The sequence below is a fragment of the Pantherophis guttatus genome, chromosome 3, assembly GCF_059756535.1.
Source record: "Pantherophis guttatus breed Tessera chromosome 3, ASM5975653v1, whole genome shotgun sequence".
Classification (NCBI taxonomy): Eukaryota; Metazoa; Chordata; class Lepidosauria; order Squamata; family Colubridae; genus Pantherophis; species Pantherophis guttatus.
The window spans coordinates 69868227-69881929 of record NC_142065.1 but is presented as its reverse complement, the minus strand read 5'-3'; the positions used below and the strand labels follow the sequence as shown (position 1 = coordinate 69881929).

At 43.8% G+C, this 13703-nt stretch overlaps 2 protein-coding genes across 3 annotated transcripts in view; both read right to left on the bottom strand.

Annotated features, from left to right (window-relative positions):
* PDE4B (phosphodiesterase 4B) overlaps positions 1-13703 on the bottom strand; it is a 273652-nt gene that overhangs the window by 244858 nt on the left and 15091 nt on the right. The window lies entirely within an intron of this gene.
* On the bottom strand, positions 4258-6480 carry LOC148114629 (uncharacterized). The gene is made up of 2 exons (XM_087889797.1): positions 4558-6480; positions 4258-4391 (listed from the first exon to the last, which is right to left on the bottom strand). The coding sequence occupies exon 1, from the start codon at positions 6478-6480 to the stop codon at positions 4603-4605; it is 1878 nt and encodes a 625-aa protein (XP_087745923.1). The 3' UTR covers positions 4258-4391; positions 4558-4602.

The following is a 13703-nucleotide window of genomic DNA, read 5'->3' as shown; positions in this document are numbered from 1 at the left end:
GTTATGGTACTGATAAACATTCCCTCAGCATACACTTTTGAGGCACAATATCATCACAATATCATCTGTTCTGTCATCCATCCATCCATCCATCAACAAACAAACAAACAAATAGCTTGAGACAGTTGTTAGGCATAGACTAGGGATGCATAAAAATATTGCACTTGCCTTGTTAAAAGAAATACGGGCAGTCTCTAGGTTAAAAATGAGTTTCATTTCCTAACTCTGTCTTTAACCGAAATTTGTATTTAAGTCAGAATTTGTACTTACAGAGTGCCTATTACTAAAAATGGTGGTTGGCATTGCCCTTTCTTAAGATGACAAAGTGCTGCAGTCATGCAAACTTTTTAGAAACTGCAGAAAACATCTGTATATTAGAAATGTGAGGTTTCAGTACTTTCTGAAAGCATTGTGCAGCTTCGGCACTTTGTTGACTCAAGGAAGGACAGTGTCATCCACTATTTTTACTAATAGATAGTTCATATCTAGGAGTTGTCCTTAAGTCGGACATTCCTAACCCAGGAACTAAAATAATTATGGATGACTTGATAGCAGTCTTCCAATATTTGAGGGGCTGCTACAGAGAAGAGGGGGTCAACCTATTCTCCAAAGCACCTGAGACTGGGACAAGAAGTTAACAGTTGGAAACTTATCAAGGAGACAGCCAATGAAGAACCAAGGAGAAATTTCCTGAGAGTGAGAAAATTAATAAGTGGAGTGCCTTGCTTCCAGAAGTTGTGGGTGCTCCATCACTGGAGGTTTTAAAGGAGAGATTGGACAACCATTTGTCCAGAATGGAATAGATCACCTGCTTGAGCAGTGGGTTGGACTAGAAGAAATCCAAGGTCACTTCCAACTCTGTTATACTGTTACTGTTAGGGACTGTAAATAAACAGCATTGTGTGAAGTAAATGAAGGTACTGAAACAATATTTTAATAGCTAAAGAACACAATCATTCTTAGACAAACATCCTTACTGTGTAGAGCTAAAATTCTGTTTAGCTTATAATAGTTACACCCTTCATACAATTTCATTGAATTATTCTATTTAAGCCGGTTTATCTCCTCTGAATCACAGGGCACTAATATTAATCCATGTTTCTTTTTCCTCCCTCATTTCTATCATTTAATTGAAGTAACATTTATCACAGTAAAGAAATGGAATGGAATGGAATGGAATGGAATGGAATGGAATGGAATGGAATGGAATGGAATGGAATGGAATGTCCAGTATAATGAAAACATTACCTCATGCACTATCTATATTAGAAAGTTGTAGCTTCCATCTCTCATCTAATGTCACAATTTGAACCCTATAGAAAGAAATATATATACTTTAGTGAAAACTAATAACCTAATGGTTGAATTAATTATCTAATAACATTTTACTCCATTTTAAACATTGTTTTAATTACAATTACAGCCTTGTAAACTTTTTTATATAGAAAAGTTTCAAAATATTTATGATTCCTTTATTTTTTTCATCTCTCAGAGTTCTTATAGTGCATTGGATATGGAAAAACTAATCATTTAGGTAACATGAAGGCATTTACACAAAATATTTTAATTGCATATTGAATGCAGGAAATCTCTTCTTAGCTTGTGTCTGAGTTTAATTCATCAAAGACTCTTCAGAATTTGAAGATAATCTTTTCTTGTTCAAGGATCAACAACTGAGTTATTCTAAAGTTGAAGAAGGAAAACATTTTGACTTTACTAAAACCCTTTTCAAATGAATTACTCTTTACCCATTCATGCACACTATGTTGCACACCAAATCCACTTCAATGTCAGTTGTCTATATCATGTTAAGCACTATAACATTATTACCAAACAGCATTTCTAAGCTTCTAATTCCTAAAATCATATTATTATCCCAGATAAATTCTGAATCCATTTGACCAACTGCAAGTAATCATCAGTTCTTCAACTATTGCAGAAAGGGTAGAATCAAAACCTGATGCCAATAAAAATATACTGAGAGATTTCTTTTTTCTTAGCTGTGCTTATATACTTACAGTAAGGCAAGATGTCCCTCCTATAGCACAAAAGGAACACATTGTAGTCTGACTGAACCTTTATATATATTTTTGTGAAACGCTGGAAAAAGGCTAGTTGCCAGTTGACTGAAGAGAGAAAAGTGGCCTCTGCCCTCAAAAGAGGATAAGAAAAAGAACTGTTGGCTTTCTGACATGGATTCCTGGGAAAATTCTAAACAGATAAAACCAATGATCTAGAAGCACCTTGAAAAGAGTACAGTACTTCGACAAGACTAAGTCATCTCATTTTTTTAAACTATGTTATTTCTTTAGCAAATTGTGGAGATGCTAGATGCATCGTTTTTTTATTTCAGCAAATTATTTTCATAATATTCTAATTATCAAGTTAGATAAGTGTGGATGCATAACAGGACACAGCTGGCTTGGAAATCATATTCAAAGAGTGCTCATAAATGATTCAATTAAAGAGAGATATCAAGTAGGGTACTACATGATTGGTCTTTATTATTATTATTATTATTATTATTATTATTATTATTATTATTATTATTATTATTATTAAAAAAATTATACCGCCCTTCTCCCGAAGGACTCAGGGCGGTGTACAGCCATATTAAAACAAACATATACCCATAAAATTTAAAAACAATTTAAAATTTAAAATATATAAAATTTGGCCCTTATGTTAAAAGCTACAAACACCCAGTTAAAATTCATTTACTAAGCCAGCCCGGCCTGTTGAAACAAAAGAGTCTTAAGGGCACAGTGAAAGGTGCGTAGGTCTGTGATCATGCGAATCTCCGGGCAGATGCCCCCACAGAGAAGGCTCTCCCCCTGGGTGTTGCCAGTCGACATTGTTTGGCCGACGGCACCCTGAGGAGTCCCTCTCTGTGACAGCGTATTGGTTGGTGGGAGGCTATCGGTGGAAGAAGGCGATCTCGTACATACCCAGGTCCTAAGCCATGGAGTGCTTTAAAGGTGGTAACCAAAAGCTTGAATCACCCCCGGAAGACCACCGGGAGCCAGTGCAGCTCGCGCAGGTGTTACATGGGTGTGCCGTGTTGCCCCCATAATCACCCACACGGCCGCATTCTGGACCAGTTGGAGCCTCCGAGTGCTCTTCAAGGGGAGCCCCATGTAGAGAGCATTACAGTAGTCCAGACGGGACAGGACAAGGGCGTGAATGACCGTGCACAAGGCGTCCCGGTCCAGAAAGGGACGCAACTGGTGAATCAGGCGAACCTGATAAAAAGCTCCCCTGGCCACAGCCGTCATATGGTCTTCTAAAGACAGCCGTGCATCCAGGAGAACACCCAAGTTGCGAGCCCTCTCTGAGGGGGTCTTGAGCCCTTATTCTTTATTATTTTTATTCATGACTTGGGTGAGGATGTGGAGGAAACCCTTATAAAATATACAGATATGTAGATAGAACAACATAAGTGGGATAGCTAATAAACTATAAAATGTATTAAAATTCAGTCTTTAAAATTTATCTTCGAGACCGCCTTCTACCACATAGATCCCAGCGACCGGTAAGATCCCACAGAGTTGGTCTCCTCCAGGTCCCATCAGCTAAACAATGCCGGCTGGCGGGCCCGCGGGGGAGGGCCTTCTCTGTGGCTGCCCCAGCTCTCTGGAACCAGTTACCTCATGAGGTCCGGACCACCCCCACCCTATTGGACTTCTGAAAAGCGGTGAAGACCTGGCTTTTCTGGCAGGCCTGGGGCCCTTGATCTCGCTGTTGTGAGATCCGGCCATGAATGGTGTGAATGGGTTTTAATGTTTTAATTTTTAAATGTTTTTATAATGGTTTTTTTTTAATGCATTGTAAACCACCCTGAGAAAGGCGGCATATAAATTGAAATAATAATAATAATAATAATAATAATAATAATAATAATAATAATTATTATTATTATTATTATTATTATTATTATTATTATTATTATTATTATTATTATTTCACAAACTGACTACCTACAACGCCATGACCGCGTTGCTAAGATCATTCACTGGAAATTGTGCCAGAAGTTTGGATTTGAGTACAGCAAAAACCACTGGGAACATCAGGTTCCCATCTTGTGGGACTTCAGGATTCAGACTGTCAGGCACTTGGTCCACAACACACCTGACATAACAATAACTGAAAAGAAAAAAGTATGGTTCATTGACATTGCAATACCTGGTGATGCACAGACTGAAGATAAGCAGCAAGAAAAAATGGACGTTGGTCTTACCTGATACGTCCGTTCTCGAGTAGATAGAAACGCCAGTCAGGCTGGGGAAAACGGCTCCTTTATCCAGCGTGGACCGGGTCTGCACTAATTTAAATAACTCCGCCCTCTTCTCCAGTGTTTCGGCGAGGGCCGTAGTGCAGACCGTCGTGTCATCCTGAAATGAGAGAGAATTAATATCCAAACCCCCCTCCCATCCAAACCGGAGGGCCGGACCAGGGTGGGGCTGACTGGCGTTTCTATCTACTCGAGAACGGACGTATCAGGTAAGACCAACGTCCATTCTCCGAGACGAAGAAACGCCAGTCAGGCTGGGGACATACCAAAGCCAGTTGTCACCAGGGAGGGGAAAGTCCGGGCCGCCGGTTCTAAGATCGAAGCACCTCCTGTAGGACCCGGCGACCAAAGGCAGCGTCCGCGGAGGCGAAGGAATCCACCCGGTAATGGCGAATGAACGGTGAGATCGATGTCCATGTTGCTGCCCGGCAAACTTCTTCTAGAGTGGCTTGAGTGGCCCAAGCCGCCGAAGTGGCAGCGCTCCTCGTTGAGTGCGCAGTAATGTGAGGTGGAACTGGAAGGTGTTGTTGTTGATAGGCCGTGGCGATCGTAGCCCTGATCCAGCGACCCAGAGAGGTACTGGAGACTCTGGTCCCGATGGAAGCAGGCTGAAAGGATATGAACAGAGCCTCCGTCCTACGTAGGGGGGCTGTCCGAGAGATGTAAATTTTAAGCGCCCGACGGACGTCGAGGAGATGCCAGGACTTTTCCAACCGGTGAGCAGGTCGAGGACAAAAATCCGGAAGGACGAGCTCTTGAGCTCGGTGGAATCTAGAGTTGATTTTGGGTAAGAAAGCCGGATCAAGGCGGAGAACCACCCTGTCCGTATGAAAAATGCAGAGATCACTGCGGACAGATAGAGATGCCAGTTCAGAGATTCGTCGGGCTGAGGTTATGGCAACCAGGAATGCCACCTTGAAAGACAAAAAACGGAGGGACACCTGACGGAGGGGTTCAAACGGAGACAGAGTTAAGGCGTTTAGGACCTTGTTGAGGTTCCATGTGGGGAAGCGATGAATTGGGGGAGGACGGAGGTTGACCGCCCCCCGAAGGAAGATGCGAATATGAGGGTGACGGGCGATAGAGTCCGGAGAATTGCAGGAGAGAATTGAGGCGATAGCAGCCACTTGTCGTCGTAGGGTATTTGGAGTCAAGCCGGAATCAAACCCATCCTGAAGAAAGGAAAGGACTTGAAGGACTGAAGCTGACAGTGGGTCGATGGAGGATTTTCGACACCATTTGGAAAAGGCCTGCCACGTAGCTTCATAAATCCGTGAAGTAGATGGACGGCGAGCTGCTTGCATCGTGGAAATTACCCTGGTAGGGATTCTGGCCTCCTTTAAAAGGAACCGCTCAGCCTCCAGGCGGTTAGATGGAGCCAAGCGGGGTCCGGGTGATGAAGAGACCCTTGAGTGAGTACTATCCTGGAGTCCGGAATGCGCCAATGCGGCGCTACCGACAGAGAAAGAAGGTCCGCATACCAAGGCCTGCGGGGCCAGTGAGGCGCGATGAGGATGAGTTCCGCCTTCACTTCCAACATCTTTCTGAGTACTCGGGGAATGAGAGGCAGAGGGGGAAAGGCATACAGGAGGCCTGGTGGCCACGGGTTGCGGAGGGCATCCGTGGCCTCGGCTCGAGGGTCTGGAAAGCGGGAGAAGTACCTGGGGAGCCTGTTGTTCAGGTTCGAGGCAAAAAGGTCGACCACTGGGAGGCCGAAACGGTTCGTGATCTCGTGGAATAGAGGGAGGGGAAGACTCCACTCCCCGTGGTCCAGCCGTGACCGGCTGAGGGCATCCGCTTGAATGTTGCTTGTCCCCGATATGTGATCCGCCCTTATTGAGGCGAGATGCGCTTCGGCCCACCGACCCAGGAGGACCGTCTCTGCCAGCAGGGCTCTGGAGTGAGTCCCCCCCATCTTGTTTATATGAGCCTTTGTGGCCATGTTGTCGGTTAGAACAAGAATGTCTTTGCCCTCTACCAGAGGTTGGAAGCGGAGAAGAGCTAACCGGACTGCGCGTAGCTCCAGATAATTGATGTTGTGGAGGAGGTCCCTCTGGGACCACTGACCCTGAGCCATGTGGTGAAGAACATGGGCCCCCCAACCTGTCAAGCTGGCGTCCGTTGTGATGACCAGTCGAGAAGGCTCTCTGAAACATGAGCCTTTGGAGATAGCGTCCGAAGTCCACCATCTAAGGGAAGAGATGACTAATCGAGGCAGGCGGACACAGGATTGGGAGGAACTTTGACCCGATCGTTGATGGGGAAGGAGAAGCCACTGGAGCTCTCTACTATGCAACCGGGCCCATGGGACAATCCCAAACGTGGATACCATTTTGCCAAGAAGGCCAGATAACTTTAACAGGGAAGCAGACCTTTGTGAGATGCATTGAGTGGCCAAGGCCTTCAGACTGACTTGGCGATCGGGTGAAAGGAAAACCTGGGAAGAAATTGTATCAATGGACGCCCCAAGATGGACAATGCGGGTAGACGGTGAAAGGTGGCTTTTGGCCCAATTTATGGAGAAACCATGGCCTTGTAAAAGGGCCAGTACCGTAGAAAGGTCCGAGAGTGCCGTAGAAACCGAAGAGGACATAACTAAAATGTCATCCAAATAGAATTGTAAGCGAATGGGGAGGGAGCGAATATGTCCAATTAAGGAGGCCATAATCTTTGTAAAAACCCTAGGGGCTGAAGACAGACCGAAGGGCAGGGCACGGTACTGGAAATGGGAACCTCTGTAGTGGAAACGAAGAAATTGGCGGTGGGAAGGGTGGATAAGGATGTGGAGATAGGCCTCCGTTAAGTCAATAGAAGCAAGAAAATCACCGGGCCTGAGACATTCCAAAATAGAAAACAACGTGTGCATCTTGAACCGGCGGTAGGTTATGTACCGGTTCAAGGCCTTGAGATCTAAAATGGGCCGCCAGCCTCCCGAGGATTTCTTTACAATGAAGAGGCGGGAGTAAAAACCCAGGCCCCGTTGTTCAGGGGGAACGGGTTGAACGGCCCTAATAGCCAAGAGGTGGGTTATGGCCGAGGAAACAAGAGCTTGTTTAACAGGATCCTTGGAGACAGGACAGGACAGAAAAACTGAGGGGGGAGGGGAAGAAAATTCCAACAAAAGACCTGTTTCTATAGTTGACAAAACCCAAGCGTCAGAAATAGAAGACCGCCATTGGTTATAAAAAAGAGAAAGGCGGCCCCCAATGGGAGGTTCCCCTTTGGACCTATCTACCTCTGCGTTGAAAACGACCCCTTCCCCCCCGAAAGGACCGTCTAGGTGGGAAACGACCCCCCGATCTGACCTGAGAGTCGGGTTGGGATGATCTTGGCTGGGACGTGCGTTGGAAGCGAGACTGGAAGGTGGAATCAGCTGACCGAAAGGGCTGGAGCCGAGGATAGGGTGAGTAGCGGGAGTCGGAGCGCCGGTGTTGAGATGGGAGAATCTTGCGTCGATCCCTTGTCTCGACCAGAAGAGGTTCCAGAGGTGGACCAAAGAGATTACCGGGAGTGTAAGGGGAGGATGCCAACTGCCACTTGCTGCGCATGTCAGCCTGCCAACCCCTGAGCCATAGAAGGCGGCGTGAAGTAACAGAAGAACCCAGGGCTCTAGCCGCAAACCGGGTAGCGTTCAGAGTTGCGTCTGCCGAATATTCCAGGGCTGCCATGATTTTGTTGATGTCTTGTTGAACCCTGGAATCCGAGTGAGGTAAGTGTTCTTGAAGTTGTTTGATCCACAGGATGGCGGCCCTGTTAAAGAAAGAGGCCGCCGAGGACGATCTAATAGACCAGGCGGCGGCGAGGTGACCCTTGACCAGCGTTTTTTCGGCGCGCTTGTCCTCAGGACGCAGAAAGTCTTCTGGCGGTCCCGTGGGATGAGAGGGGTTGGACAACGGCACGATAGGAGCATCCACAGTGGGAGGCTGAAGTAAATCAGACATAGCTGAAGCTGCGTTGTAGAGGCGTTTGTCCAGGTTATTAGGACTTGGACCAGCCCCCGGCAGAGACCATTGGCGACGAAGAACATCCAGGAACAGTTTTGGTGCTGGGATGGTCTCAGGCGCCACAGTTGGTTCCGCGAATAAGGCTGAAGCTGGGTCAGCAGAGGAAGAAGAGACCTCCGAAGATGGAACTTCGCCTAAACGGGTGGTAGCTATGGCTTTAAAGAGGAGAGAGCGGAACATTTGAGGACGAAAGAGCCCTATAAAGGGGGACTGGTCTGGGCTCAGACCTTCATCCTCAGAAAGAGCGGAGTCCGGGGCCTCGTCGGGTTCAGAGATGGTTGCTTCTTCTGCGGCCAATTCCAATTCGTCTTGATCCATCTCCGAGGAATGATCAGTAGTTGAAATATGATGAAACTCCCCGGTAGAGGATTGAGCTGGGGCTGGAGCAGAAGGCTGAAGCCCTGCCTGTTGGAGGCATTGGGCAAAGCTCTGGCGGAGAGCTCTGGTGAGGAGAGCTTCAAATGCCTCTGGGAGAGGAGGAATAGGCTCCTGGAGAGATGGAGAAAGTACAGGAGCAGGAGGCTGGGCTGTCTGACAGGGGCTGGGAGAAGGAACTGGTCCAGCCTCGGTCTGGAAGAGAGGCTCCTTACCCGGAGGGAGGGCAGGCCCCAACGGGGCTGGGCGGTCAGGGGACAGGCTCCTTATACTGCGGGCCTCCTCTTGGATAACTGGCCCTGAAGCGGCAACTGGAAGGGGGCGCTCAGGAGGCATGGGTGTTACTCTAGAGGAAGCCTTGTTAAAGGCCTTCTCCATGGCCTTGTGGCGCCTCTGTTCCTCCTTGGAAGGCGCTGCCGGTATCTTTTTGGCCTTGTGAGACCTCGTTGGTTTGGCCAGGCCAGAAGGACCCTCTAGAGGATCAGCGGATGAGTGATCGTGGCCGGAGGACTTGTGAGAGTGCTTACGGCCCCTGTTCTTCTCAGCCATTGCCCAGTTAAATTTTTTTGCCTTTTAAAATGGCCGCCGTCACAAACGCGCCAAAATAAACCGCTCCTGTGAATGCTGTGCCTCCTTAAATGGCCGCCGTCCCCAAGCGCGCCAAATAAAAACCGCCCAGTAACTTACTGAAACGAGTTGCTCCGAAGAATCCTCAGCGCTCGCAGCGGGAGGCAAGCAACGTGACGGGATCGCTAGCTCTAGGCTATTAATGCGATCAGAGGGCTAGTAGATTGTAGGAGAGCTGCTGCTTGGCTAATCGCCTTTAAAACGCAGCGCTGGTTGAGGAAATTGCCGTTCACGAGGGAATCTGTCGGCCGACAGATTCCAAGCCGGAGCCCCGGCTGGCGGCAATCCAATAAGCTTCCCACCACAAGAAGGAGATTTAGGAAGTCTAATTAGCTAAATTCTTTGAAATATTGCTGAAATGCTAGCGAGAATGGAAGACACGACCATCCAGCGAGGACCGAGTCGAAACACTGGGGAAGAGGGCGGAGTTATTTAAATTAGTGCAGACCCGGTCCACGCTGGATAAAGGAGCCGTTTTCCCCAGCCTGACTGGCGTTTCTTCATCTCGGAGAATCACAAAGTAGCGGTACTTGCAAATTGAAGTTGAGCGACTGTGGAAAAAGAAATCGTGTGTTGTCCCGATTGTAATTGGAGCCCTTGGAGCAATACCCAAAGGGCTACCCCGCTATTTAGAAATTCTAAATTTGCCGGACTTGAACATTTTTACTCTACAAAAAACCACCTTACTCGGAACAGCTTACATCCTCCGATGATACCTTAACAGTTCCTAGGTCCTTGGTTAGGACTCAAGCTGCTGAGCTATTAATCAGCCTCAAAGGCTGTGAATCTCACTAAAGATTTAATAATAATAATAATAATAATAATAATAATAATAATAATAATAGTAGTAGTAGTAGTAGTAGTAGTAGTTGTTGTTGTTGTTGTTAGAAAGAAATGGGTTGAAAACAATCAAATGAACTTTCATAGAAATAAATGTAAAGTATGGACACAAAATATACAAGAATTCCTAGCATGGCAATTGTATTTCTGGAAAAAAAATGAAATAATATTTGATTTATATTAAATATACGTCACTAAATGCGATGTGGCTTCAAAAAATAAAAAATGAAATTTTAGCTGCATTGATACAATTATGTTTCTAAATTGCAAGGAGTAATAGTTCCACTTTATTCTATTTTATTCAAACCTACCGTAGTATTGTACCAAATTTGGAGCACTCCATTAAGGAGTCAAACAAGTTAGAACAGATGCAGAGAAGACCAATGAGGATACTTTGGGACTACAAATTCAAATTTCTTTGTTTAAAAAAATCAAGGAGCAGGATATAGAATTGATTCTGTCAACTAGAGGACTGGACACAAGATCATGAATTTAAATTACAAGAAGGCATATTTCTACTGAATTTTTGACTGAATGTCCTAAAACAAATAATATATTGTTGGTGATAAACACTCTTTCACTTAATGTGTTCAATTAAAACAAAACAGCTGTTGTTAGTGCTTTGTTTACCTACTCCAGTGAATAGGGAATTGAACATGATGACTCTTCCCACTTTATAATCTCATATTAAAATTATTCTAAAATTCAAGCTTCAATTAATTTTTGATGTAGCATTATCACGATGTATGTCTGAGGGTAAGACAGTCAAAAACAGACATTACCTAAGACTAGACAGTTCTGTAACAACAATACTGTACCAATTTAAACAACTCCTCCTCCCCCAAAGATGCAACTAATTCTGCTCTGTTGGGAGACATAGGTAAGAAAAAAGACACACATAAGATCTGATCCTTGGGCCTGGAATGCAAATGGCTTATAGTTTGCACTTGCTCATTTTTTGCTCTGATTATGCTTTTTTTAACATCTGCAATAAAACTGGTTTATCAAGAGCTGTGTCCTTGAATTTCCACCTACATGTTTTCTATCTTAAGTATCTGGATGACATTTGATAACAAGACATTACTTAACATTTATTTTAAAAAATATCAATAGAAATTTAAAGCTTGAATTTAGGACTAGTTAACTCCACCAAAAACTTCATTCTTATAAGTTAATATTTTACCTATACAGGTAGTCCTTGACTAACAACAGTTCATTTAGTGACTGTTTAAAGTTACAACGGCACTGAAAAAAATGACTTATGACCATTTTTCACACTTAGGACTGTTGTAGCATCCCCATGGTCATATGATCAAAATTCAGGTGCTTGCTAACTGATTCATATTTATGACGGTTGGTCCTGAGGTCATGTGATCAGCTTTTTTTAACCTTTTGACAAGCAAAGTCAATGGGGAAGCCAGGTTCACTTAACAGTGTTACTAACTTAACGATTGCAATGATTTACTTAACAGCAGTGGCAAGAAAAGTCAGAAACTGGGGCAAAGGTCACTTAACAAATGTTTCACTTAGCAATATAAATTTTGAGCTCAATTGAGGTTGTAAGTTAAGGACTACCTGTACATTCAAGAAGCTGTACAAAAGATGCATTTTAAACCTTACCATTGCATCTATTTTAACCTTGGAGTGTTCTCATGTTTGAATAAACAATACGATGTAGTTTATTAATTTTTTTAAAATACCTATTCTATACCTATTCTGACGTAACTAACAACTAGTGTAGAATTATATTCATTTAAAAAAAAATACATCTTCCACAACAGTTGCTTTAAAATGTGTTTGTATCAGGGGTAGGTTCTACTTACCTTTACTACCGGTTCACAACGGGATCGCACGCATGCGCTTGCTTCACGCACGCATGCGCAGATCACTTCTGATGATGTCAAGGTCAGTGGGCGGAGCCTCCCACCGGTTTTACTACAGACCGGTTTTACCACTGGTTTGTCTGTATGTTTCTCATGAAGAATGTTGATGCACTATTTAAGACTATAGTCACTTAACTATATTTCTCTAAAATTCCACTTCAGTTCCTAGGCATGCTAATGTGCTTTTTAAAGAATCAGTGGCAAAAGATCAAGAGATCCCTATGGCTGCTGTGAGCATTGCTACTGTTAATCCTATTTAATATACTCCTAATCTCTCCCCACTCACTGAATTTGGTTTAAATCAATTATTTTAATCATACCATTTCAATGAGTCACCTCATAGGAAACATACTTGGAGATTATTCCAAGATGAATCATAGTCATACCAAATTTTCTATTTTCTATAGATATGTATGTATTTCAATTTTAGAACTATATTTTATATTTATTTTATACAGCATGTCTTAACTGATGACATTCATTGATTTCAAAAGATCTTACCTAATTGAGGTCAGTTACTAAAATATAATAAAATTTTGATTTTGCAGAACTATCAGGGAAGACAGGTATATCTTAAATCCACATGTCCAATAAATCCAAATGTATATAATTGATGTGTTTTACACTACTGATATATAATTAATTCATTAACATCAACTTATTCATTTAGTTACAGAAAATATGTAATTATTTCACAGAAATTTATACTGATTATGCAACCATGCAAATTATATAAACTTTTCTAAATGACAAAGATTATATCATCTATTTGTAATATATTAGAATTAATGGAATTAATTTTGAAAATTTGGAAGTCTAAACTAAAACTTTGTCCAATATATCTGAATACCACTGAATGGACATCCCTAAAATCAAATATTTAGTATAATGCTGGTTATTTTCTTTCTTCATATGGGTTTTTGTTTATTAAACTTATAATCTGCTGTAGTCTTGATTATTTTGGCTGCCCACAAAGTATGTAACAGAATTTAAAATAGCCACAATATGGTTAAAATAGCAATAATAAAACCCCTAGCAAATAGCAATAATAAAACCCCTAGCAAAGACAGTAACAACAAAAAAACCCGCTAGAATTACACTTTTTCAATATTTTCTTGATGACCAAGAAGAAACTATCCTGATCCAGTTTGGATGCTCTGTTCTGTCCCCGTCCCCACACACACACACAAACAGCCAGCCAGGGGTTAAAGAAGTACTCACACAAGGTTCGTTATCAGGAACTTGGCAGCAATACGATAACCATCTGCCAAGTGCTTTACTACAAGAAGAGGGAGTGTTCCTCCACCAGATAACACCAACGTATACACACAGTTTTCAAAACAGTCCAGCTCAAACATGAAACCTTCAGCAGATTTGGCGTTGTACAAAGTGACTAGCCAGAAGTTAGCTTTGTCCGTCACAGAGTCTAAATGGCCACCACACTCTCTTATATAGCCTGTGGGGTGTGGTCCAGTGACTCAGCTTAATCCCTGGCACGCCTCCTCATCTGCTGCAAACGTTTATCTCGCCTTCGTTGGCGTGGATCCAGGAACGACTTATCACTCCCATAGCTGTCATCGGAGACACCTGGCTCCTGGTCAATCTCCTCTCCCTCAGCAGACACCTGAGGCATTGCCAGAGAGGAGGGGCCTGGAGAGGGAGGCCTGGCCGGCTCCTCTCCTT

Bases quoted from the DNA above. Each gene is read 5' to 3' on its own strand.
- LOC148114629 (XM_087889797.1), bottom strand. From the start codon at position 6,480: ATGGTGGACTTCGGACGCTATCTCCAAAGGCTCATGTTTCAGAGAGCC.